Raw genomic sequence first — 24261 nt, forward strand, 5'->3', positions numbered from 1 at the left:
GTTGCATTCATCCTGTTATTCCCCCAAACTAGCATCTCCTCTCCTCTTGAGAATCTATGTCTAAGACTAGAAATGAGCTGGTTTTGCTTCTTCCTGTCTTGATACCCTTATGTCCAATCAGTTGACCTTGGGTGCTTTGCCTTGATGTCTTGTCTCTACCTTTCTACTGAGAGATTCTTACCTCAATGTTTATAAACAGCCTCTCACTGGTTTCCCTTCTCCCAGGCTCCTCCCACACAATCTAGCCTGGATGAATCTTCCTAAGTCACAAAAGCAATAATCTACGTTCACACTCAAAATCTCCCATTGAGAACTCGAGGAAATAGAAACTCATGCTTGGATCTGAGGCTCTCTACCAGGTATCAACCGCTTATCTCAAGCCCTATTGCCCTCTAACCCTTTGACCCCGAGGTTGCAGGAAAGAATGGCCCCTCAAAGCCAGCACTAGCTGGCGCATGTAACTTTCTTTGGCCCACACAATGGCTTCATAAACTTCTAATTAGTTGCTAACATTGACACATTAGAAGGCTTCACATGAAAGTCTGGGGTCTGGCTTCTGATGAAAAGTTGGAATATCTGGCGACTTTGGGCCTACATTCCCAGGTGACAAAGAGCTGAAGCCGGGCAGTGAGTGCCCAGTTCACCGAAGCCTTCATCTCATGGTGTCCCTCAGCGTGGCACTTGGCTTGGTGCCTGTAGGCACGTGAATTCTGCCGCTTGCCCTCTGCTCCCCAGCGTTCCACCCACAGTGTCACTGCCAACGCACAGTGCACCTCTGCTATGTTATTCATCTTCCCTGGCTTTAAGGTCCACTTCGAACACTGCCTCTTCCAGGAAGTGTTCCCGCTGGAATACCGCCCTGTTCTTGACCCTCCATAACACCCTCCATAACCCATATCATACGGGTTCTGCTGTGCCCGTATCCCACTCTCACTGGATCACAGGATCTGCTGCGCTGGGTTTCTCCTGGTTCCTGGCAAGCACTCCTCTCCCATCCCTCAGGCTTTCTAGAGGGGCAGTGTCCTCCTGATCTAGACCTTCCCCTGCTCCCCAGAGGGGCGAGTCTCCCCACCCTCTTCCCCCTCAGGGACCTGCCTGTCTACAGTGGAGGAGCCTTGTTCTGCGTGGCCTTGTCAAGGCCCTGACTCGGCAGGTGAGCCCGAGCTTGTCAGCACTTACCTGGGTGTGCACGTTGGCCCAATGCTGAAGTTCAGCGTTAGGAGGCTGCCACACGTCTAAGCCAGGATCTCCCTTCCAGGCTTTATCAGCAAGCAAAGCTAGTATTCTCGTCGTCATCTGCTTGATAAGTACCTCACAACTGTTTCACACTCAAGCAGGGAAAAGGAGGGGGTTATATTGGTGCTTTCGAACCCCAACAAGAGCTCACTTTTTCTTGAATCTTCTGCAGCTCTTAGCGAATATCATTTTACAGAGAGGCACTCAAAACACTTCTCAAGTTGAGTCAAAAAAACACAATCAGTGTGCATAAAATTCCTGCCATATAAATTGTAAAAAAATCCTCACCTGAGGACATGCTTAGAGAGAGGAAGAGGGAGAGAGAGGGAGAGTGAGAGGGAGAGTGAGAGGGGGAGGGGGAGGAGGAGAAGGAGAGAGGAAAGAGAGAGAGAGAGAGAGAGAGAGAGAGTGAGAGAGAGAGAGAGAGAGATCGGTTGCCTTCTGTATATTCTCTGAACCAGGAATCAAACTGGCAACCTTTTGGTGCAGAGGACAACACTCAACCAACTGAGCCACTCCGGCTGGCCTGCAATATACTTTCTCTTATGCTTGTGTCAACACAAACTATAACTTAAATATCTCTTTGTATATTTAACAAAGCACAAATTATTCTGAACGTAACATAAAATATTTATTTCCTATTTACATTTCCATTGTTACATATATCATTCCATATCATATCACATATCAAAAAGAAAGAAAAAGAAAAAGGAAGGGAAGAAGTATACGCCCTAACGGTGAGTGAAGAAGTGTCGCGCTGCGTGTTACCAGCAGTCTCGCAGCTCTCGTCTCTTACCCTTTTTGGACTTCGTGGCCGTTTCTTGACGAATGGTGTCAGACTCCAGTATGGACATTCTGGAAAGTCTCTGTAAGTACTGAGGTGGTGCTCCAGCGAGGGGATCGCTGAAGCCAGAACCTGTCAGGAAAAAAGATCAGCTGCTAAAATTCAAATAATCACACATTAATGATAGTCTCTCAAATATAGTGCAAGCAAAATGTCTGTTCCTCGAGCGACCACCAAGCACTATGATTTCTTTCAAGTAGAAATGTCGTATACTTTCAAAAGTGACCGTGATAAGTCATCTCAAAAATATCTCACTAAAAACACCTGCAATGCATGCATTTAATTATATAAAACTAAATCTGTGTCTGTAACATGGGATGGCTATGGAATTTATTATCTAGAAATAATTATAAAAATGCATTCTCCATAAAAACTTATCTCTTTAAATAATTAGCTCATTTAATGCTTTAAGTGCTTATCAAGTTTTTTGTTTTGCAAATAAAACCATTTCTCATAAATACTAAGGGAAGTAACATAGTAAAATTATAAAGTGAAATGGGCCCTTCTCTAACTGAGCATCTCTTATAGGGTGGTAGGAATAGTAATAATACTCGTAGGTTCACACTTAGCGAGTGATCTCTTTATGTCAAGTACTCTTTTCATCTATTTCATCCACACAACCCAATAAAGTAGGTAACTAGTACTATCTTGGATTACATATTTTAAAACGATTTAATGAGGTTTAAATTCTAGCCATTGTTAGGGACAGGATTTGAACCTAAATCCACCAAATTCAAAGTTCCCATGTAAATCACTACTTATTACCTAAATATGTGTGTGTAAATACTTCTATCTAGAAACACACAAGTGTTTGAAAATAAAATATGAATCCATTTATTATTTTGAAAATACTTTCATTTCACGTCCAAGTTTCAAGTATCAAGAAAGCTGTCTTCAAATCTCCAGGGTGGTTGGGTTTGCTTGTTTTGTTTTTATTTGAGTGTGTAACATGAGTGAGAAGTTCAGAGAGAGCAGAGGGCAAGAATATGATCAGCATTCTTGTGCTTAGCACTGCAATGGACTTGATCTTAGACCCTCTGGCTACAAAATAACTAGATGCTAGGTATTAAACAATATTCAAAAAACTTCAAAGAATTCTTATCATATAGAACAATAAAATTAAGTTGAAGTTGTCAACAATAAGATAAATATAAAAATTCTCAAATATTTAGAAATTTACCCACACATTCTAAATTATGCATCAATAAAAAATAAATCATAATAAACATTTAAGTAGATGACAAAAAATATTACAAAACTTGTGTGGTGAAACAAAAGAGAAATTTTAGGGTATAAACCTCTCTATGGTTTAGGGTATAATTTTCTAAATTTCCTTTGTTAGAAAAGAAGGCTGAAAATTAGTAAGTGAAGTGTTAGATATACATTAGGAAAAGAATAAACCAACAGAACATGGGGGAAAAACGATAATTCAGAAAAGAGGAGAAATAGAAAACAAACTTACAATAAGAAACTTTAAAAAGATGATAGTTCTTCACTGAAAAGACTAATAACAAAGGAAAGCCCCTGTGAGATTATTCAAGAAAACAAGGCAGAAGGAACAAATCCTATGTAATAAAAGGGTAATACAAATCGACCAAATGGCGAAACAACCGGTCGCTATAACACGCACTGACCACCAGGGAGCAGATGCTCAATGCAGGAGCAGCCCCCTGGTGGTCAGTGCGTTCCCACAGGGGGAGCGCCGCTCAACCAGAAGCCCTGAGCCAGGCTCACAGCTGGCGAACACAGCGGCGGTGGTGGGAGCCTCTCCTGCCTCCGCGGCAGTGCTAAGGATGTCCGACTGCGAGCATAAGCGGTTAGTCAGACATCCCCCGAGGGCTCCCAGACTACAAGAGGGCACAGGCTGGACTGAGGGACCCACCGAGTGCACGAATTTCGTGCACCAGGCCTCTAGTAAGTAATATTAGAAGAGGAACAGAAGTACAGATAGAGCAAAGATTAAATTTTGGGCCAGCAAATTTGAAAACTTAGACGAAATGGAAGAAATTCTAGAACATATAACTTACCAAAACTGATTGACAAATTAGAATGCTTTAAGAGTCCTAAAGTTAAAATGACTGGATCAATATTAAAAGACTCCTCCAAAGAAAACAAATGGCCCAAGTGTTTTACCTGCAAGGCTCTATCACCTCATGTTTTCTGGAGAGATTTCATTTTCCTCTGGCAGCCGTCACTTTAATCCGGCCAACGATGGGCTGTAGCCTGTTTTAAAGCTCGTCTCTTCTTGGGATGCCTTTACTGTGTGCAGCCCTCTGGGAGTTTTAACCGGGAGCCTGGGAGTTCACTAACGGCTCTCCTAGGTAGGCCTTAACCTCCCCCTCTGTCTGCCCAGCAAATGATAACTTACTGAAACCTCTGCTCAGGTCTTTCACCTCAAAGAGGCTGTTTTCTGCTTGAGGTCCTGACATATGGCCTGGCAGACATGCCCCTCAGGCACAGGCAAACACCTGGGGGAAAACTGCTCACAGAATTTGGGGCTCACTTCTCTGCGGTTATTTCTCCAGTATCTCAGCTCTGAAGTCCTATTGGAAATGAGAGCTCTTGGCACCTTAAAGTAGTTGCTTTTTAATATTTTTATTATTTTATATTAATAATAAATATGCAACTTTTATGTTATTTATTATAAAACTAGTAGCCCGTTTGCACGAAGATTCGTGCAATAGACCTTCATTCACCTGGCTGCCTGCACCAGTTTTCTGCCGGCACCGGGGACCCAGGCCTTGGCTGTGGCCACCGCCTTCTGCCTTCTTTCAGGGTCGGGGCTTGGCCCCAGGCGGTGGCCTTGGGCTCGGCCGAACCCAGCATCCCTGCTAAGGATCGAAGGAGCCGACCCGCAGTGGTTTCCTGTGATCCGTGCAGGCTCCCCGCTGGTGCCCAAGGCCGGGAAAGCCTCGGGCAGCTTTCCCGGCCTTGGGCTCTGCCACACCCCAACGTCCCTGCAACGGTTTCCTGGTGGGCGTGGTTGGTGGGCATAGCTTGATTGGTGGGCATGGCTTGGTTGGTGGGCATGGCTTGGGCGTAGCGAAGGTGCGGTCAATTTGCATATTTGTCTATTATAAGGTAAGATATATTTTTATGCTCTTTTATAATTAACTCTTATGCTAATTCTCAGTGGTAAAGTCATCTAATGGAAGCTATTCCAGCACAGCCGGAGGTGGAAGTTCTATGGGTATTTATTTATTATAATGAAATTACAGGATTTATTTATTCATTTTTAATTTTAAAAGTATTTTTATTGATTTTGAGAGAGAGGGGAAGGGAGAGAGAGAGAGAGAGAAACATCGATGTAAGAGCAAAACATGGATGAGCTGCCCGACAACCAGAATCGAACCAGCAACCTTTAGATGCATGGGCCTTGCAACGCCCAACCAACTGAACCACACCACCAGGACTGGGCCATTTTTTTTAAAAGGAGTAACTACTGAAATAGATGACAGGTGCCAAATGATCCTTTAAAAACTTAAATCGGATCACATGATGGAGATAACTGATTATCATTCTTTTGTTAAAATTATTCAGTGACTCCTCATTTCAATCATAGTTAGATGCAGTGACCCTTCCAGGGTCCTACAGGGTCAGATGTCACCTCTTCTACCTGGTCTTCCACACTCTGAGTTTAGCCACACTTGACTCCTGAATTCTTCCAACCGGTCAGGTACCATCATGCCCTGGGATCTTTTCTGGCTCCAAGAGAGTAACTGTTTTCCAGGAGTTTAATTCCCTCACTTCTTTCAAGTCTTGGCTCAAATATTACCCTCACCAGTAACCCTGTTCTGATCCTAGCTCTCCTGATCTCCCTTCCCTTATTCTATTTTGTTTCTGTTTTACTTACACCTTCTGATATACTAGGCAATGGACCTTCTTTATTATATTTAACTAGAGGCCCGATGCATAAAATTCGTGCAAGGGGCTCGGCCCTCGCAGCCCCGGCTGCCTCGGCTGGATCTCACAACGACCTTCCGGATGGTCGTTTTGCTGTATGGACTAATTAGCATATTAGCTCTTTATTATATAGGTTGTTTGTCAGCTGTATTCTCTCACTAGAATGTAAATTCCACAAGCCTGGGACCTTGGTTTTGTGGAGGGATGTAACTGAGGCCCAAGCATCTAGAACAAGGCCTGGCACAGAGTAGATACTCAATTCACATTCGGTGAATGAGTGAATGAACTGTGTTCTTGCATGACTCAAGGAAAATCAACACGTATTTACTAAACACTCTTTATATTGCAGAAACTGGTGTAGGCACTGCAGGTTATAAAGGTGAAGAAGATATAGCATCCTGCCCAAAAGAACCATAAACTTGGCCTATTAGAACATAGGCAGGCAAATGTTCATTTGGACCAAGATGTCTTTTGCTTAAATTACCATGTATATTTTTATTTTATGCTGCCTGTTGATCACAAAAGTTGTTTATACTATTTGGAAATTCAGAGAAAGGACATATCCAAGGAGAAGTTCATGAGCATTTAACCTTATGAACGTCCAGAGTCTGAACTTGCAAAGCTCCTAAATCAATTCTGACTGCTACCAACAATGTCGAGAAAGCATTATATATTATATATTATTTACTCTACACTTTTAGTGTTTGTGGTTTCTTTGGAGGTGCTCTATTAGCTCCATTAGTCCACAAGTACAAAGTCATGGAAGTGATGGAGATAACTGTGATTATCATAAAAATAAGTGAGGTTGAAAAAGTCTTAAGCTGGTAAAGAAATAATTGTTATACACAGATAAAGAAGGAAATATTTGATAGTTTGAAGGACAAATTTATATATATAAAAGCCTAAGCGACCATCGCAACTGAACGGATGACACCAAACAGGCTGTGTGGGGTGACCAGGTGGGCAGGGGGGTTAGTGAGGGGTGACCAAATGACTGAGCAGCAGGCTGCATGGGGCAACCAGGCCGGCAGGGGGGTTAGTGAGGGGCAACCAAATTACCGAACAGCAGGCTGTGTGGGCAACCAGGCCAGCAGGGTGGGGGGAGGACGTGAGGGGCAACCAGGCCAGCAAAGGGGGGCAGTGAGGGGCAACCAGGCTGGCGGGGAGGGGGGGGCAGTTGGGGGCGACCAGGACAGCGGGGTGGGGGCGTGAGGGGTGACCAGGCTGGCAGCGGGGGGCACTGAGGGGTGACCAGGCCAGCAGGGGGGGCAGTTGGAGGCGACTAGGTCGGCAAGGGGGATAGTTGGGGGTGATCAGGCCAGCAGGGGGGGCAGTTAGGGGTGATCAGGCAGGCAGGTGAGTAGTTAGGAGTCAGTGGTCCTGGATTGTGAGAGGGATGTCCGACTGCCAGTTTAGGCCCGATCCTGGGGATGGGGCCTAAACCGGCAATTGGACATCCCCTGAGGGTTCCCAGATTGGAGAGGGTGCAGGCTGGGCTGAGGGGATCCCCCTCTCCCGTTCACGAATTTCGTGCACTGGGCCTCTAGTAGTAAATAACATATAATGCTAGACATGTTATACTTAATCCTGGTTCTCGACTGGAAGTGATTTTGCCACCCTAAGGTCCTTTGGCAATGTCTGGAGGCCTTTTTGATGACCACATAGTGGCATCTAGTGACCACACAGTGGCATTTAGGGATGCTGCTAAACGCCTCCAATGCATAGGACAGAGCCCCACAACAAAGAATTATCTGGTCCAAAATGTTAATACTGCCATTGTTGAAAAACCCCGGCTTACATAATAATCGACAAAAGACAAGAAAGTGGAAAACTTTTGACTTCAAGAATCTTTCAAAAAAAAAAAAAAAAGAATCTCTCCCATTTAACTTAGGATAAAATTCCTTCAGGAAACGAGCACGAATTTATTGGAGAACTTAAATGCTAGACATATGCATGTCGCATGCCATATAAGGTTCCCTTAGTGTAAGGCCCCAGGAATCGGTAACACACGAAAGTTAGGGATAAGACAGTAAGTCGAGATACCAGAGCTGCCAAGAAATTCCCATCATCTTGCAGACCTCATCAAAAGGACAATTACCTGGCTCAACCGATTTTTCAGAGTCTATTTTTGAAAAACAAAATTCTGATCAAACACACCAGAAATGTGGAGGTGAGAATGCCTGATTTTATCACTTCAAAGAACAAATTCACACTCCAAATAAGTGAAAATACAGCTTAGTGCTATAAACCCTCCTAGTCTCCAAAGGTTTAGGAATAAATCAATGTTAAGAAGAGTAGTTCTTTTGAACTCAAACTATTGGCATAGGGATAAGTTTCTGCAGTTGGATGTGATAAGATACACAGGATTCAGGAAAATAATTAATTAGAAGATCAGGCCAGAAAGGCAAGATAGTGCAAGATGGTAAAGGGTTCAGTGCCAAGCTAAGGAGTTCATACTTTAGTCTGAGGGTATTGCGGAGGAATTGTTTTTGAAGAAGGGCGTGATGCGATTAGAGGCCAAGGTCTTAGGCTTGTTGCAGTACTGAAGGATTTCAAAGGCCAGAAACTCCAAGCCAGACTAGTTTGCAGGCAACTGCACTGGCCCACCTGCGATGAGGAGGGCCCCTGCCAGGGTCCTGGGATAATAAAGATATACGATGTACCGAACACAACATCTACTACCTATATATACACCAAAGCTTCAAAGAAGCAGTAACAAACCAAAGACAATTAAATCAGTGGAAAGAAAGGACGTTTAAAACAAAAGGTAAGTAAGTATTCCACAGCACAGTAAGACATGTGGTCAGGAAAAAAGAGGAGCCTGCTTGCCTTGGGGTTGCTCCAGAAGCGGTATCACAATGCAGGGCTCCTTGGTCTTCTTTATCCTGAAATTACAGATTATCATAGAGTCACTTCTCTACAAACCCAGGGCACATCCATCTTTCACGATGCAATAAGAGACAAGAAGCATGCTTCCAGTGAAACTCACCTGCTGAAGGACATCACATAGAAACTAAATAAACATTAAAGAAACGGAACTCCTTCCATCATAGCTAGTCTAATCAGAAACAGATATGAACCAACTTAATGTCTCAATTTTTGCTAATAAATTTTACCCATGGAGGAGTGTTATGTGTAACTTTTCCCATCTTTATCTCAATTTTATTTTTATCTTAATTCTCAGTAATCATGATTCAGGGAATGCTATGAGGAAGGGAATCAAGATTAGAACAACAGGGTATCTGGATATGCCAGCTAACCAACTCAATTATTTGTACACTTATCACCTATTCATTACCACAATCTAAATTTTGACATAATTAACTCTCGTTCCTTCTGGAATAGATCTAGATAATATGTAGGAAATATGTCATGGTTGAATCTGCTGTGGGTGAGAGGGTACCTAAGAATTCCAAATTTCTTGTAGCTACATTAAACTTTAGTAGTCAGCCAAAACTTTTAAATACTCGTCACCTCTAGGATTCCTATTATCAGTTTTATTACCAGACTGTGCCTTGAGAGTCACTGAAAATTTCTGATTAGCATTAAAGAAATCTGAAAACACATTAGTCTTTTAGAATCAAAGAGGGTAAGGGTTTGTACACAAAATGAACAAAAATGAGGACTTCCCTGCTTTACCAAGATTGTTCCTTCACAGGGTGCTGGGCAATACAAAGAGGAGAATAAAATACTTATAGCCCTGGCTGGTGTGTCTCAATGCATAGAGTGTCAGCCTGAGCACCTAAGGGTCTCGAGTTCAATTCCCGGTCAAGGGCGCCTACCTGTGTTGCAGGGTCAATCCCCAGCCTGAGACAGGGTGTGTGCAGGTGGCAACCAATGGATGTGTCTCTTTCACATGGATGTTTCTCTCTCTCTCTTCTGTCTCTCTCACCCTCCCTCCCTCCTTTCCATTCTCTCTGAAAAGCAATGGAAAAAAAAATATCCTCGGATGAGGATTAACAAAAAAACAACAAAACTTGCAGGCAACTCAACATGTCCTCACCAGAATGGTTAAAATAAAGAACTAACATTTTTGCTTGCCATGCACTTCATTAACATCATGGCACTTAGCCCCTCTCTTCCACTTATATATGAAGAACACTTGTCATAACACAATTGTAATTTATTCAAATTATCTTTCATTGACTTAAGGAAATTCACACTCAAGTCGATGTGAGATGTTGATGAGTCATCTCACAAATAGCCAAAATTGCAAATGAAAAATAAAAAAAGAACACACACACGCACAACACTGAAATAGAGTGAAATAGTAGGGAGCAACATAAAGACTGAAAATTTAGAGGCAGAACAGGCTGATTCAGGGGGTGCTTTCCGGGCTTCCAGTTTTTTAGGTGATCATACACACGGAAAGAAGGGTCAGAAGACGGGTCTGGACTGAGACAAGTCCATCACCACAGGCAGCCCTCTGCACTCTTACTCCCTTCCCCATCAAGGGCTGTGACCCCTGGGGACATGACATGGATGGGCTAAGTAACAGGATACAGGTGTGCTGGTGATGGAACCAGTGTCCTTGAATAGGTGTTACACTCAGGTTTCCAGGGGGCCCGCTTCTTTCCACAATCTTACCATCCTGTCTCTTTAACTCCCACCATCTACTCTACTGGCAACTCACTCTCTTCCATCGTCCCTGGCTCTGCCTTGTCTCACTGTAATCTCACTTCAGAAAGAGCAGTTTTGCTTTGTATATTTTTAGAGCTTGGCAATCTGTCCTCAGATAATATTTAAAACGAGGGGAAAGATTTTATGTGTGCTATTGCTCACAAAAGTGAAAAAGTCAAGGTAATGTAAAAGTGCAATGATAGGAATTTTTAAATAAACTATGTTGTTTTATTAAACACAGTTTAATAACATCAATGAAATATAATGTGGACAGTAACTGAAGATTATGTAGTGAGATAAATACGTGTGTGTGTGTGTGTGTGTGTGTGTGTGTGTGTGTGTGAGAAAAGGCAGAGTAAAACATTATAAGTACACTAAAATTACAACTAAAATAAAAATATATGAAAATGAAAAAGGCTAGAACTCCCAACAATAAAAATGGATATGTTAAGATGGGTAAATTTTCTGCAAAGCTTTTATTTTCACAATTTAGATCTAAACTAACCACAACTTTTCATTTTTAGTATGTTCTAGTTTTCTATTTATATTATCAGGATTTATATTGAGTAATTAGCAAGAGCAATAATACTGGTGGAAAACTCAAGAAATAGACTCTGAAATTCTGATACTTGTGCGCTATGTACAACTGGATGACTTTAAAGCTCATGACATGAAAATATACATATACGTGAAGATATAAATCCTCCCCTAAAAAGAGCTGCAAATCAGACTGCTTTCAGTGTTTGGTCTTTTTTTAAGGCTGGCCTTTCAGTAAATACCCGATGAATAAATAAATAAACCAAATAGAAGACTGTCTTACTAATGAATATATACATACATCCCTTTAAAGAAAGGGGATTTCTTTCTTTTAAGGGTATGCCAGTCTGATTTACAGTGGGAAAGGCATTTATAATAATGTTTTTAAATGCCAGGATTCCGGCTGACAAACTCATTTCTGATCATCAGTGCAGGGTCTTCATCAGGCTGATGTCTCATTCAGAATCACCCCTCACACCTCTTCAAACGGGCAGTGAAATGCAAGGCTCTGTATGCAGGGGAGTGAGACCTGTTCATATTCAGAGTTCATTTATTTTTATTGCTAAAAATTCCAATAGTCTCATGAGCAATTTACACCAGGGCAATAAAGATTCTTTAAAAAAAGACCTCGTATCCTTTCTGACAATGTCACTTAACAACCGTGGGAAGCTCCTACTTGTCAAACTGAATAAAATCACAAAATTAAATCCTTTATGGAAAAAAACTAGTAAGCAAGAAAGAACTGGGTTCACGGGCCAGAAACCTGTCCACGCAGAAGTACTACTCCAGCTGAGTACGCAGCAGGAGAGAATGGAATAGGCAGGGCCTACCGGACGGGAGGCATCTGGGTGTCAGTGCGCCGCCGTCTGCTAGGGATCTCGGGTGGAGATGAACTTCTCTGGCAGGGTTGCAATCCTGGTAAATATGGCATTCTGACACGTTCTCTGAGCTCTTCCAGACCAAACGTTTGGGCGTATTCTAATAAAAAATAGCATCATAACCACCTTCATTATTTCCTGATTAGATGTATGTAACTTCGTTTCCTATACCACAATGCATAATAAAATATACTAGATGGGTCATTAAGTAAAGAAAATTAAGCTACTGTAGTTTACCTAGCATCTTTCCCAAGAGAATACCTGAATTCCTAACATAGGGACTGCAGGGGACAGGGGGTAAGGGGCTGCTTAAGATTCGAACCAGGAAAAAGGACAGCTTCCCAGAGCCTCAGTCTTCACTGTCCTCTGTCTTCATGATTCTAGAATCCTCAGAATATTAGATAGATTCACATTGAAAAGAGCCAAAAGCCCTTTCAGGAGTCTTACATTATCTGCTACTTTAAGTCTTTCCTCCTTCCTGCTTTTATGTAGAAAATCAAGGTATGTAAATACATGATCATCTGAGCTAACAATAAGAGATAAAAGAATTCCATTTCCAGGCATTGATTTTATTTTATTTTTCCAGGCACTGATTTTAATGATTTCGCTGCAAAATTCCAAATCTGTAAATAACAACATTGAAACACCAAGATTTCTTCGACTGACCTCACATATCATTAGACAAAGAGAATATCAAATTATTAAAAATTTTCAAAACGAAGGAAAAAAAGATTAAGAGATTAAAGGTTTGGGTGGTCATTAAACTAAATATAGAGAATTGTCTTTAAAGCTTTCTCTCCTGAGCAAGTCTAGCCCAGTAATAAAAAAGGTATTTAATGGGGCTAGAATTATATTAAATACTCAAAATGCTCTTTTGCAACCTTTGATTGTTTTTCTTTTTTTGGAAAAAAAAGTTTCTCTTGATCAAAAAAATATATAGATTCTCTTTTAAGCAATTAAACCTGAGGGTAGGGAGACAGATAAACGGGTGTCTTCTGAGTACCTTTAATGGGAAACTAGTGGAAAAATTGAAAAACTGTAGCAACACATTCAAAACCAGAAGTGATGAAATGGTGATAGAGTTCAAATTTTGCTATTTTCAAGAATTATATCTCCATCAATAAAGCTAATGGCAGAATTCAGGATAAATAAAAAATGTAATTTATAATTTGAAATTAAGGGGGGAAAGTTATACATACTCATTTATGTGTCAAAAGTCTTCAAACTAGTCTTTATTGAGCAATTATAGGATATAAAATACTTTTTACAGGAAAGGAAAGAAGACATAATTTTGATTAGAATGATTAATACAAAAAGGTGCTGTAAAAGACTGGGGTTTCTTAAAATATGAAAACCAGCTTGAGGTATTTAGTTTTGTTTTTTGTTTGTTTTTTTCTTTTTGTTAATTTGTACCCAAGGACATCCTTTCCATTGATTTCCAGACAGAGTGGAAGGGAGGGGGAGAGACAGAGAGAAACATCAATGTGAGAGACACACATTGATTGGTTGCCTCCCACACACGCCCTAAGTGGGGCCTGCATTGGAGCTTGCAACTGAGGTTTGTGCCCTTGACTGGAATCGAACCTGGGACCCTTCAGTCTGCAGGCAAACTCTCCAATTGCTGAGCCAAACCAGCTAGGGTGACTTGAGGTATTTAAAAACAAACACTATTCATGAAAAGTAGCATGATCCAACAGAGGGAGAACTGCACTGATATCAAGGGAAGTAGTTCTTTAAATTTGTTCTATCATGAGTCACAGAATTACATTAAGGAAATTAATTTTAATTTGCTTTCATTTGTCTTTTCCGTGAGTTTAAGATAGTATTTTTACTTAAATGTTACAAAAATTATAAAATGTCTCTTATTACTTTAAAAATATACATGTAAATTCAAACTCACTATTTCTATATTTTCTTAAGTTAAATAAGAATAAAATTGATGTTACCATTCTTCAACTTTTGTGTTTCGAAAACCGCTTTCCTCCAATTATTCTCAAAAAGAAAATATCTGTCCATGGAATTTCTGGTGACATTAGAATTCTCAAATTTGATTTCAGGAGATAGTGCTGGCATTTTTTCTTCTTTCAACAGTGCTGATGAAAGTGACATGCTGATCCGAATTTGGGACACAAAATACCAAAATACCAAAAAAAAAGTAAGAAAAGAAAGGTATTTCGAAGATAAATATTTTTTTCCAATCTGTTTTCCATCATACAGATTAAATACTAACATACACTTAAATGAAAATTTTACTTATATTGTATGTTAAATACATATTCTTGGTATTTTAAAGCAAGAGGCCTTTAAGAATATAGCTAAAATATGTAGTAAGAATTTTTTCTTTTATAAAGATTAAAGAATTCTTTCAAATTCTAGGTTATAGGTAATTGGCAATATAAAAACAATTTAAGTCCAACATCAAGTTATCGTGTACAAGAAAATGTTTAGGATTCTCTCAAAAATATTACCATTATACACCATTATCAAGTAGAATTTATCTCTGGGATGCAAGAATAGTTCAACATACAAAAATCAGTTAATGTGATACACTGCTTAACAGAATGAAGGGTTAAATAGCCACATGATCATCTCAACAGATATAGAAAAAACATTTGATAAAATTCAACACACTTTCATGATAAAAAAAAAATACTTTGAACAAACTAGAAATAGAGATAAATTATCTCAACATAATAAAAGCTACTAGTAAAAAGCCCATAGCTAATATCATACTCAACGGTAAAAAATTAAAAGCTCCTCCTCTAAAATCAGGAATAAGGCAATAATGCCATCTCTAGCCACTTCTATGTAATGTAGTACTGCAAATCCTAGATAGAGAAATTACAAAAAAAGGAATAATAGGCATCCAGATTGGATAGGAAGAAGCAAAATTGTCCCTGTTTATAGAGGAAACAATCTTATGTGCAAGAATGTCCTAAGACTCCACCAAAACAAGTTAGAACTAATAAAGGAATTCAGTAAAGTTGCAGGATACAAAATCAACAAACAAAAATCACTTGTATTTCTATACATTAACAACAAACTATCTAAAAAGAAAATTAGGAAAACAATAGCATCATTTTAAAAAATATATATTTTTATTGATTTCTGAGAGAAAGGGAGAGGAAGCAATAGAAACATCAATGATGAGAGGAAATCATTGATTGGCTGCCTCCTGCATGCCCCCTACTGGGGATCAAGCCACAACCCAGCATGTGCCATTGACGGGAATCAAACCCAGGATCCGTCAGTCCGCAAGCCGATGCTCTATCCAGAGAGCCAAACCGGCTAAGGCCAATCGCATCATTTTAATAAAATACTTAGGAATAAGCCTAACTAAGGAAGTAACTAGAAAGACTAACTAGAAAGACTTATACACTGAAAAACTACAAAACACTGATGAAAGAAATTAAAGAATAAAAAAAAAATGAAAAGATATTTCATGGTCATAGACTGAAAAACTTAATATTGTCAAAATATCCATACTACCCAAATGACCTACAAATTCACTGCAATCTTTACCAAAATCCCTGTGGTATATATTTTTTTAAATAGTAAAAACAATTTAAAAATTCATATGGAACCACAAAGGACCCCAGATAGCCAAAACAATCTTGAGAAAGAAGATCAAAGCTGGAGGCAACGGAACAGCACACAGGCCCGAAATAAATGCACACATATGTAATCAACTGATCTTTGACAAGGGTGCCAAGAATACACAATAGGGAGAGGATGATCTCTTCAACAAATTGTGTTGAGAAAACTGGATATCCACATGCAAAATAATGAAACTGAGCCCCTTTCTTACACCATACACAAAAATAAACTCAAAGGGGATTAAAGACTTAAGCCCGAGACCTGAAACTATAAAACTCCCAGAAGTAAACATAGGGGAAAAGCTTCAGGACATTGGTTTTGGCAATGATTTTATGATTATGACACCAAAAAGCACAGGAAACAAAAGCAAAAACAGACAAGTGGACTACATCAAACTAAAGGCTTTTGCACAGTGAAGAAAACAGAGTGAAAGGGCAACCTACAGAATGGGAGGAAATATTTGCAAATCATATATCGGCTAAGGGGTTAATGACAGAAATATGTCAGGAACTCCTACAACTCCCTAGTAAACAAAACAAACTAATAACCAATTTTAAAAATGGGCTAAAGACTTGAATAGACATTTCTCCAAAGAATATATAAAATGGCCAATTGAGCATATGAAAAGACACTCAACATCACTAACAACCAGGGAAATGCAAATAAAAACCACAGTGTGATATCACCTCACACCTGTTAAAATGGCTACTATAGAAAAAAAAAATTTTAAGATAACAGCGCTGGTGAGGATGTAGAAAAATTGGAACCCTGAGCATTACTGGTGGAAATAAAAAATGGAAAACAGTATGGTGGTTCCTCAAAAAATTAAAAATAGAACTGCCATGGGCTCCAGCAATCCTACTGCTGGGGATTTAGCCTAAAGAATTGAAATCAGTATCTCAAAGAGGTATTAGTACTTACATGTTCACTGCAGCACTATTCTCAATAGCAAACATGTGGAGAAAACCTCTCTCTCCCTCTCCCTGCCTCTCTCGAAATCAATAAAAAAATATTTTTGAAGAATAGATGAAGGAATTAAAAAAAAAGGTAGACATCAACAATGGAATATTATTCAGCCATAAAAAAGAAGGCAATCCTGAAATACACAATACAGATGGACCTTAAGGATATTATGCTAAGTGAAATAAGATGGTCATGGAAGGACAAATACTGCACGATTCCTCTTATATGAGGTACCTAAAATAGTCAAACTTATAAAAGCATGGGCTGGTGGTTGCCAGAGGCTGGGCAGGGGGCTGGGGTTCGGGGTGGGGAGCTGCTAACTGGTGGGTATGAAGTTTCAGTGATGCAAGATGAGTAAGTTCTAGAGATCTGTCCTGCGACATTGGGCCTACAGATAGCAATACTGTATTGCACACTTAAAAATCTCATGTTGTGTTACCACAATAACATTTTAAAAATTTAAATTTTGACCGTTATAAAATGCATTTCTGCCTTAAAAAAAGAATCCCTATGCTCCATGGAAAATAAACATGTCCTCAAGATAGCCATTACTTTTATTCTAAACATGGACACAGAACAACAACTAATCATGCATCCAGCTTATGTACTATATATTCAGCTCAATCATAGCTGTGAAGTGTCTGTTTTGCGCAAGGCATTAGTAAACTCTGAAGAGGGCACACCACAAGCAAGGCGCGGCCCCGACTCAGGACAATGACAACAAGCACAGCAGTGACAATTCACCGGATGCCGTACTATCCCATGTTCCCTGCCCGGCCTTTTATGTTTATTTTCTCCAGTCTTCACAACAAAAGGATTACAGGTACCAAGGTTCAGCTGTGCTCATTCATTCATACAAAATATTTCCCAAGGGTTGGTTCTGCCAGGAATTGAGGAAGGCATTGGAGAAACACAATAAACAGAGCAATCCCTGCCCCCGAGGAGCTCAGAGTCCAGCAAACAGACACGGGACGGGTGACCCAGTGTAGAATGTGCTATAAGGGAAAACCATACAGGGTCCGAACAGAGGAAAAGATATGAAATGAGAGACAACATGGCGTGTGTGCATCCCCACAAATGGGTGGGCAGCAAGAAGCAGGGAAAGGGGAGAATGTGGGAAGAGAGAGGGAAGAAGATAGAAGAAGAGGGAAGGAGGAGGAGGGAAAAAAGAGAAGAGAGAAGAAAGGAGGGGAGGCACAAAGGTTGCCTTGGAGTGGTGAGAGGTTAGCATCTCCTATTAAGCAGCTGTGTCAAGTCCTGGAGGGGTTAGCCTGGCCATTGTGGCTCAGTGTTGATTGAGCATCCATATATGAACCAGGAGGTCATGGTTCAATTCCTCGTCAGGGCACATGCTGGGGTGTGGGCTCCATCCCCAGTAGGGGGCGTGCAGGAGGCAGCCGATCAATGATTCTCTCTCATCATTGATTTTTCTATCTCTCTCTCCCTCTCCCTTTCTCTCTGAAATCAATAAAAAAAAATTTTTTTTTAATTAAAAAGAAAGCCAGGAGAGGTTACCTATCAGGAAGTGAGAAATGAGATGAGAATAAAGGGGGTAAAGTCTGGACTTGGTGGTGAGATCTTGGGCCCTCTGAAGTGGCCGTGCTGGAATTAAAGGTGAGGGTAGAAACCAGATCGTTATGGGCTACGGCGGGTGAGGGGTGGGGGGCACATGAAGAGCATTAGGAAATGCAGGGACAGCCATGAGAGAAAAGAGTCACAACCTCAGCACCATGCCACGGGCCCACATGGGCATCCCCAACGGGACCTGCCGCGTCCTCTCCTCGGAGCCACTGTCCTGTGCTCTGAGCCACCGGCTTTCTCTTAGTGGCTCAGAGGCTCACGCTGCGTCCCACATGGCAGCCACCACCCTCTCTCCATTGGGCCCGTCCTCCCTCCCGGCAGCCACCACCCTCTCTCCATTGGGCCCGTCCTCCCGCCCAGCAGCCACCACCCTCTCTCCATTGGGCCCGTCCTCCCTCCCGGCAGCCACCACCCTCTCTCCATTGGGCCCGTCCTCCCTCCCGGCAGCCACCACCCTCTCTCCATTGGGCCCGTCCTCCCTCCCGGCAGCCACCACCCTCTCTCCATTGGGCCCGTCCTCCCGCCCGGCAGCAGTGGAAGAAGCGGGGCTCCTCCTTTCTTTGATGCTCTTGAACTCCGTTGACCTCACAGAGTTTATTACCAAAGATGAGCAAACAAGACAACCAGAAGATCAACAACAATAATGAAAACGACAACAAGTCTGAACTAAAAGAGGAAGCAATTAAATTTCCAAAGTCTTAACAGACGACTAGAATCACAATCCAGACTCCCTGCTAAGAACTTGCTTTTCATTTTCCTTGTAAAGGTGACGGTGACCTGACCGCTTTGTTTTTGCTCCAAGGTAGGCCCTCCTCTCCTTAGAAGCCTCCCTCCAGGACAGAAGAAACCGCTGGGGACTAGCAATAAATGCCTCTCAGGGCATCATAGCCAATAAGGTCAAGAGAAACCTTTCTTAAAATCGAATATTTTTTAAAAGTTCACACAATAAATCCACGAGGGGTCATTACACTATTCTCTACATTTTTGTGTATGTTTGAAATTTTCCATAATAAAAAGTTAGGGGGGAAAAGCCCACAGCTGCAAGAATGTACAACTTAAGGAATGTGCTGAAATAATAAAAATTTAAAAACACATAAATGTTTTTGATCTGATGTTTCCTGAAAACATGGTCCCCAACTAATTCTGGTGGAAAAAGAAAAATTAAGGATACTTTATAGGACCAAAAAAAGACTGTTTTAAAAAAACAACACATGTAGAAAGAGATAATAAAAAGAACAAAGTACTTATGTTCTAGGGCAGGCCATTAAAAAACTCACTCAAAACAAATGCTTTCTCAAGCCCTAGCCAGTTTGTCTCAGTGGATAGAGCGTCAGCCTGCAGAATAAAGGGTACCTACCAGGTTTGATTCTGGCCAAGGGCATATGCCCGGGTTGCAGGCTCGATCCCCCCAGTAGGGGACATGCAGGAGGCAGCCAATCAATGATTCCTTCTCATCATTGATGTTTCTATCTCTCTCTCTCTCCCCCTTCCTCTCTGAAATCAATAAAAAAATATATTTTTTAAAAGAAAGAACAAATGCTTTCTCAAATTAAAGTCAGGTATTGAGATAAACTGTTTAAAACAAAGAGCTAAAAATAATTACTATATTTTCAAAGGCACCCCAAAATAAGGGTGCATTTAAGTATTTTTAAATTAAAATATTCCAAATATTTTAAATTTTATGTTATTTTTTCACCTAGTTTAGAAATAGAAGAAAATGTTAAATGTTTTCTAGTCATTATTTACCCATCCATTCATTTATTCACTTAACAAAAATGTGTTGAATGACAATCATATATCACACAACAAGAATGTAAAAATGAACCAAACCAGATGGGGTCCCTGTTCTCCGGAAACTTAGGTGAGAGAGATAGACGTTAAATAAACAAAGTTTATTACAGATAACATACAATAAAAGTAAAGTTGATTCTCATTATTCAAGATCGGTACAGTCTATGAAGTCGACGTTAACACTGAATTAGTGAGTACTGAACTACTGGTTCCCCAAACTTTAATCCAGAGGTCAGCAAACCATGTTCCCCGGGACAAATCCAGCCTGCCATGTGTTTTAGATTGAACTACCGATTTAGAGAACATATAGGAGACAAAGGAACCTACTACCTGACATCACAGAATGTGATCAGCAAAATCAGAACATGCAATCCTAGACGTCGCCTATTTTTCCCCATACTGCCCTGTTCTTGCCTTACAGTTTCCATACCTTCATCTCCTTGAATATTATAAATCTAATTTTTTCCCATGGTGTCCATCATTTCTTAGTTTAGGGATACAAATCTCCTATTTGCTAAATCTGCCGAGTCTCCTTCCTTGTGGTTCTTTTCCTTATATAGTTTGTATGAAGTAAACGTTGTGAGCTCATCTTTAGAAAGCCTGCTATCTACAGGACTCCATGTTCCCTGAGCCACAGAAACTTTGCTGCAGAGAGGTTCTCCACTCGTCTCCGTCTGGACCTGGGTGTGAGAGGTGCCAGACCGGTTAATATGTCCATTTCTTGGACTGTGATCCCTTAACCATGAAGTAATATGGATTCAGGCCTCAGACTTGTGCTGTACAGGATCTGAAGCTCCGTCTAGTAGCTGACTCTTTTCCTAGTTCAAGTGGATGGCCAGCTTTCTTGCAGCCTCCTCAGACCAATGGAGGGCATTTTTCTTGTTATCTCAACGTCAAGGTTCTTGTGGCCGGTTGTATTTTTCAAAGAAAAATGCACTAGTACACATCCATCCCCACATGTTCTTCCTTCAGTGTAATGTCGACACTCCTCCTTCAAGAGGTGAAGTCCATTTCTCTCCTGAAACTAACGTCCTCAGTCAATACGATGTGGTCGAAGTGCCTGTGTGATTGCCATGGGCGAGTTCATAAAGCCTGGCTCTCTCTTGGAATACTCACCTTTGAAACCCAGCCACCATATTGTGAGGAAGCCAGGTGGCAGGAAGAGGCCCCAGCGAAGGTCTCAGTTCACAGCCAGCACCTACACAGACATGGGAGTGAACAAGTCCCAAGTCTTCAAGTCCTCCACTGGAGGCCCCAGACGTGGGGAGGCAGAGCCATGCTGACCACGCTGTGCGCTGTCCGAATTCCTGACCCACAGGATCCATGAGCACAGGCAGTGGTTTTTTCCCACCTCTCCATTTTGAAGGAATTGGTGATATAGTCATAGAAATGGGGACAGTATTCCTTGGTGATTTCCAGCTTTCGACAGATGCTCAACAGTGGCTTCCCAGGTGAACATGCCTTCATCTATGGCACCTGGGCTATTCTTTCTCTTACTTCCTAGCCCAGCCACATATCCATAAATTACCTTATTACATTTACCCCACATTGGAGATATAAGGAGGCAGGATGGAGTCTTCTTCATGTCAGCTCACTCTGCCCAGAAGTTTCCAGAATAACTTTTCAAATGAAGACATAAAGAACTGAAGAATTTATGTTATGTACAAGGATACTTAGGAATAAAAATTAAAATGAATCCTATAGAGAGTATATTTATTAAAGAACAGATAAGTTGTTACAGAAAAAAAATAGAATTAGTCAATAAAGTTCATCCTCACTAGTACTCCAATAAAAGCAATATAATGAGCTATAACTTTTGCCAAATGAATGGCAAGAATTTTTTCTTTACTACTCAACAGTGTAAGACGGGTTTCAAGGAACTAGGCACTCTCATAGGTTTCAGTATATGCATTTTTTAAATCTTCGCCCACGGAGTGAGAATACTTTTTCCATTGATTTTTAGAGAGTGGAAGGGAGGTGGGAAGAGGAGAGGAAACATCGATGTGAGAGAGACACATTGATTGGTTGCCTCCCACAGGTGCCCCAACTGGAGGTGGGGATTAAACCTGCAACTCAGATATGTGCCCTTGAATGGGAATCAACCCTGCCCAGAACGACACTCTAACCACTGAGCATGCCAGCCAGGGCTAGCATATGCATTTTTATAGCGTTTCCAGATAGCAATATGTATCCCCTTAAAATTTTATGTATGTTTGACCCAGCAACTCACTCCCAGGAATTTATCCTAAAGGAATAATCACTGACACACACAAATATTTATCTTCAAGAATATCAAATTCTGTATTTTTATAATAAAAAAAAGTCAGTCATTGTGCTAGAAGCTGAAATACAAAAGTGATGAAGATGCAAAAGCCTACAGTGTATTGAGGGGAACAAAGTAATGATTACCGTTCATTGTGGTAACTATTCATGGTAAATCTGTGGTACTACAAAGCCTTTGCTAACCTAACCGAGTGTGCAAGTAGGAGAGTTTTGCTTCTGATTTTGAGCAAGGATGTCAAGCTAAGTCCCACAGGTTTTGATAAGAAGAAATGAACTGTGGCAGAGCAGGCTGCATGCCTACCAGAATTCTTGCTCCTCCGGAGAACAGAACTGTTCCTGGGAAGTGGCTGCCTCCCTGAGAAGGGGATGTGAGAGAATGCAAGCTTCCTTTGTGCAGGAAGCTTTTATGAAGCAGGTCTGCTTTCTCCACGCTTTTTCCTTCCCTTTCTGCTGGCTGCAACTAGACAAGAGCAAAGTGCTGGTGAATGGCAGAGCCTGGATCCTGTTACCTATCGGAAGAAAGCAGCCTACTGATCAGTAATGCCAGGCCCTCTAGTAGCATCATTTTGTTTAAAGTCGTTCTGTGTAGTCATTTCAGCAGCATATATACTGAAATTGGAATGATACAGAGAAGATTAGCATGGTCCCTGCACAAGGATGACACCCAAACTTGTGAAGCGTTCCGTATTTTCTTGGGGGGAAAAGTTGCTGTTATAACACAGATGAAAAAAACAACTCAATTCTGGCTGGGGCCACTGTCTGTGTGGGGTTTGCACATTCTCCCCATGTATGCGTGGGTTTTCTCTAGGTTTTCCATGTTCCTCCCACACCCCAAAGATGTGCACATGAGATAAATTATGTTAAATCACTAAAATGTTGAGGTCTGTTTGTTACTATAGCTAACAACACACGAATACATGCAAATTCTTATTCCCAAGTGAATGTATTAGCTCACCTACCCAAATATATTCACTAAGCATGTACTATGTGCACATGAGTGTACCAGGTGCTTGACGAATACAAAGATAAACTAAACAGAGATCCTTCCTTCACAGAATTTCCTGTCCTAAAGGAAAAACAATAGCCATTCATACAGCTACAACATGAGGCGAAGTGTGAAATCACAGCCCAAGGGGTGATATATACATATGTAACTCCTCATATTAGAGGAGTTAAAAGACAGGAGATATGACCTTCACAAGGAGGTTCAAGAAAGACTTAGGAGACAGTGGGAAATGACATTTATATAAAATTCAGACAGGCAGAAATGTGGGTAGTGACATTCCTGGAAAGATACAGGTGTGAAAAGATGCCATGGGAAATGGTGGTTTAGGTAAAGGCATCCTGAGAAACAATGAAATGACAGACCGGGAGATCACAGACACATGCGAATGCCGTGTGTGCTTTCTTCCTGGAGCAATGGGAGGGCACAGAAGGGTCTTGCGAGGAGCTGTGGCAGAGGCCGAGACAGTTAATACAATAGCCCAGGGTGCTTACATTAGAGTAGCAGCAGTGAGAGTGCACAATTAAACGACTGATTGAGTTTAGGATTCAGCAAAGAACAGGGATTTAAGGTGATGGAGGCTATGAACTAGGTTGACTAAGAATTATGGAACCATGAATTAAATTCAAAGAGAAAGAGCTGGCCCGGGGGTGGAGGACAAGGAACTGTTTTAGATACCATGAGTCTAGAACCTCCAGGTAAAGCTATAACCTGGGTTTAAGCTACAGGAGTTGAAGACTGTAGGTTTGGCTGGGAGATGAAAAATTTAAGTTATCTATTTACAGGTGAGAATTGAGGCCGGAGACTGGATTAAAGTTGCCAAAGGAGATTTGAGAGAGAGAAGAAAGCCAGATTCCCTCAAAATATACGCAAGGCAGGAAGATAAAGAACAGGCAGAGTAGTGACTGGAGAGGCAGAGGACACAGAGGAATCAGAATCGCAGGAAGCTTTGGACCATGTCCAATTCGACAGAAGTAGAGAAAAGAACTGTCAGTAATACTGTAACATCAAATGCACAATCACAT

At 41.1% G+C, this 24261-nt stretch overlaps 1 protein-coding gene and 1 non-coding gene across 3 annotated transcripts; one reads left to right on the top strand and one right to left on the bottom strand.

Moving 5' to 3' along the window:
* Positions 1-1859: 1859 nt before the first annotated feature.
* C19H8orf89 (chromosome 19 C8orf89 homolog) lies at positions 1860-22600 on the bottom strand. 2 transcript variants are annotated; one of them, XM_008150384.3, is made up of 5 exons: positions 22535-22600; positions 13965-14128; positions 11971-12118; positions 8813-8868; positions 1860-2152 (listed from the first exon to the last, which is right to left on the bottom strand). In XM_008150384.3, exons 2-5 carry the CDS (start codon positions 14125-14127, stop codon positions 2001-2003), a joined length of 519 nt encoding a protein of 172 aa, XP_008148606.3. In that variant the 5' UTR covers position 14128; positions 22535-22600; the 3' UTR covers positions 1860-2000. The 2 variants fall into 2 exon arrangements, with proteins under 2 accessions (XP_008148606.3, XP_054564500.1); XM_054708525.1 differs by lacking the exon at positions 22535-22600 and adding an exon at positions 16537-16591.
* A 221-nt stretch (positions 22601-22821) lies between these two features.
* Positions 22822-22925, top strand: LOC114234728 (U6 spliceosomal RNA). Its single transcript, XR_003620910.2, has one exon. It is a non-coding gene; the product is annotated as a U6 spliceosomal RNA (small nuclear RNA).
* Positions 22926-24261: the final 1336 nt, after the last annotated feature.

Source organism: Eptesicus fuscus, chromosome 19, assembly GCF_027574615.1.
Source record: "Eptesicus fuscus isolate TK198812 chromosome 19, DD_ASM_mEF_20220401, whole genome shotgun sequence".
In the NCBI taxonomy this organism is placed as follows: domain Eukaryota; kingdom Metazoa; phylum Chordata; class Mammalia; order Chiroptera; family Vespertilionidae; genus Eptesicus; species Eptesicus fuscus.

Excerpts from the sequence above, each read along its gene's own strand:
- C19H8orf89 (XM_054708525.1), bottom strand. The coding sequence starts at position 16,571 with ATGTTTGCTATTGAGAATAGTGCTGCAGTGAACAT. Across the intron at positions 14,129-16,536 it reads AATAGTGCTGCAGTGAACAT|CATGTCACTTTCATCAGCAC; the intron begins GTAAGTACTAAT and ends AATTCGGATCAG. Across the intron at positions 8,869-11,970 it reads ACCCAGATGCCTCCCGTCCG|GATAAAGAAGACCAAGGAGC; the intron begins GTAGGCCCTGCC and ends CTGTAATTTCAG.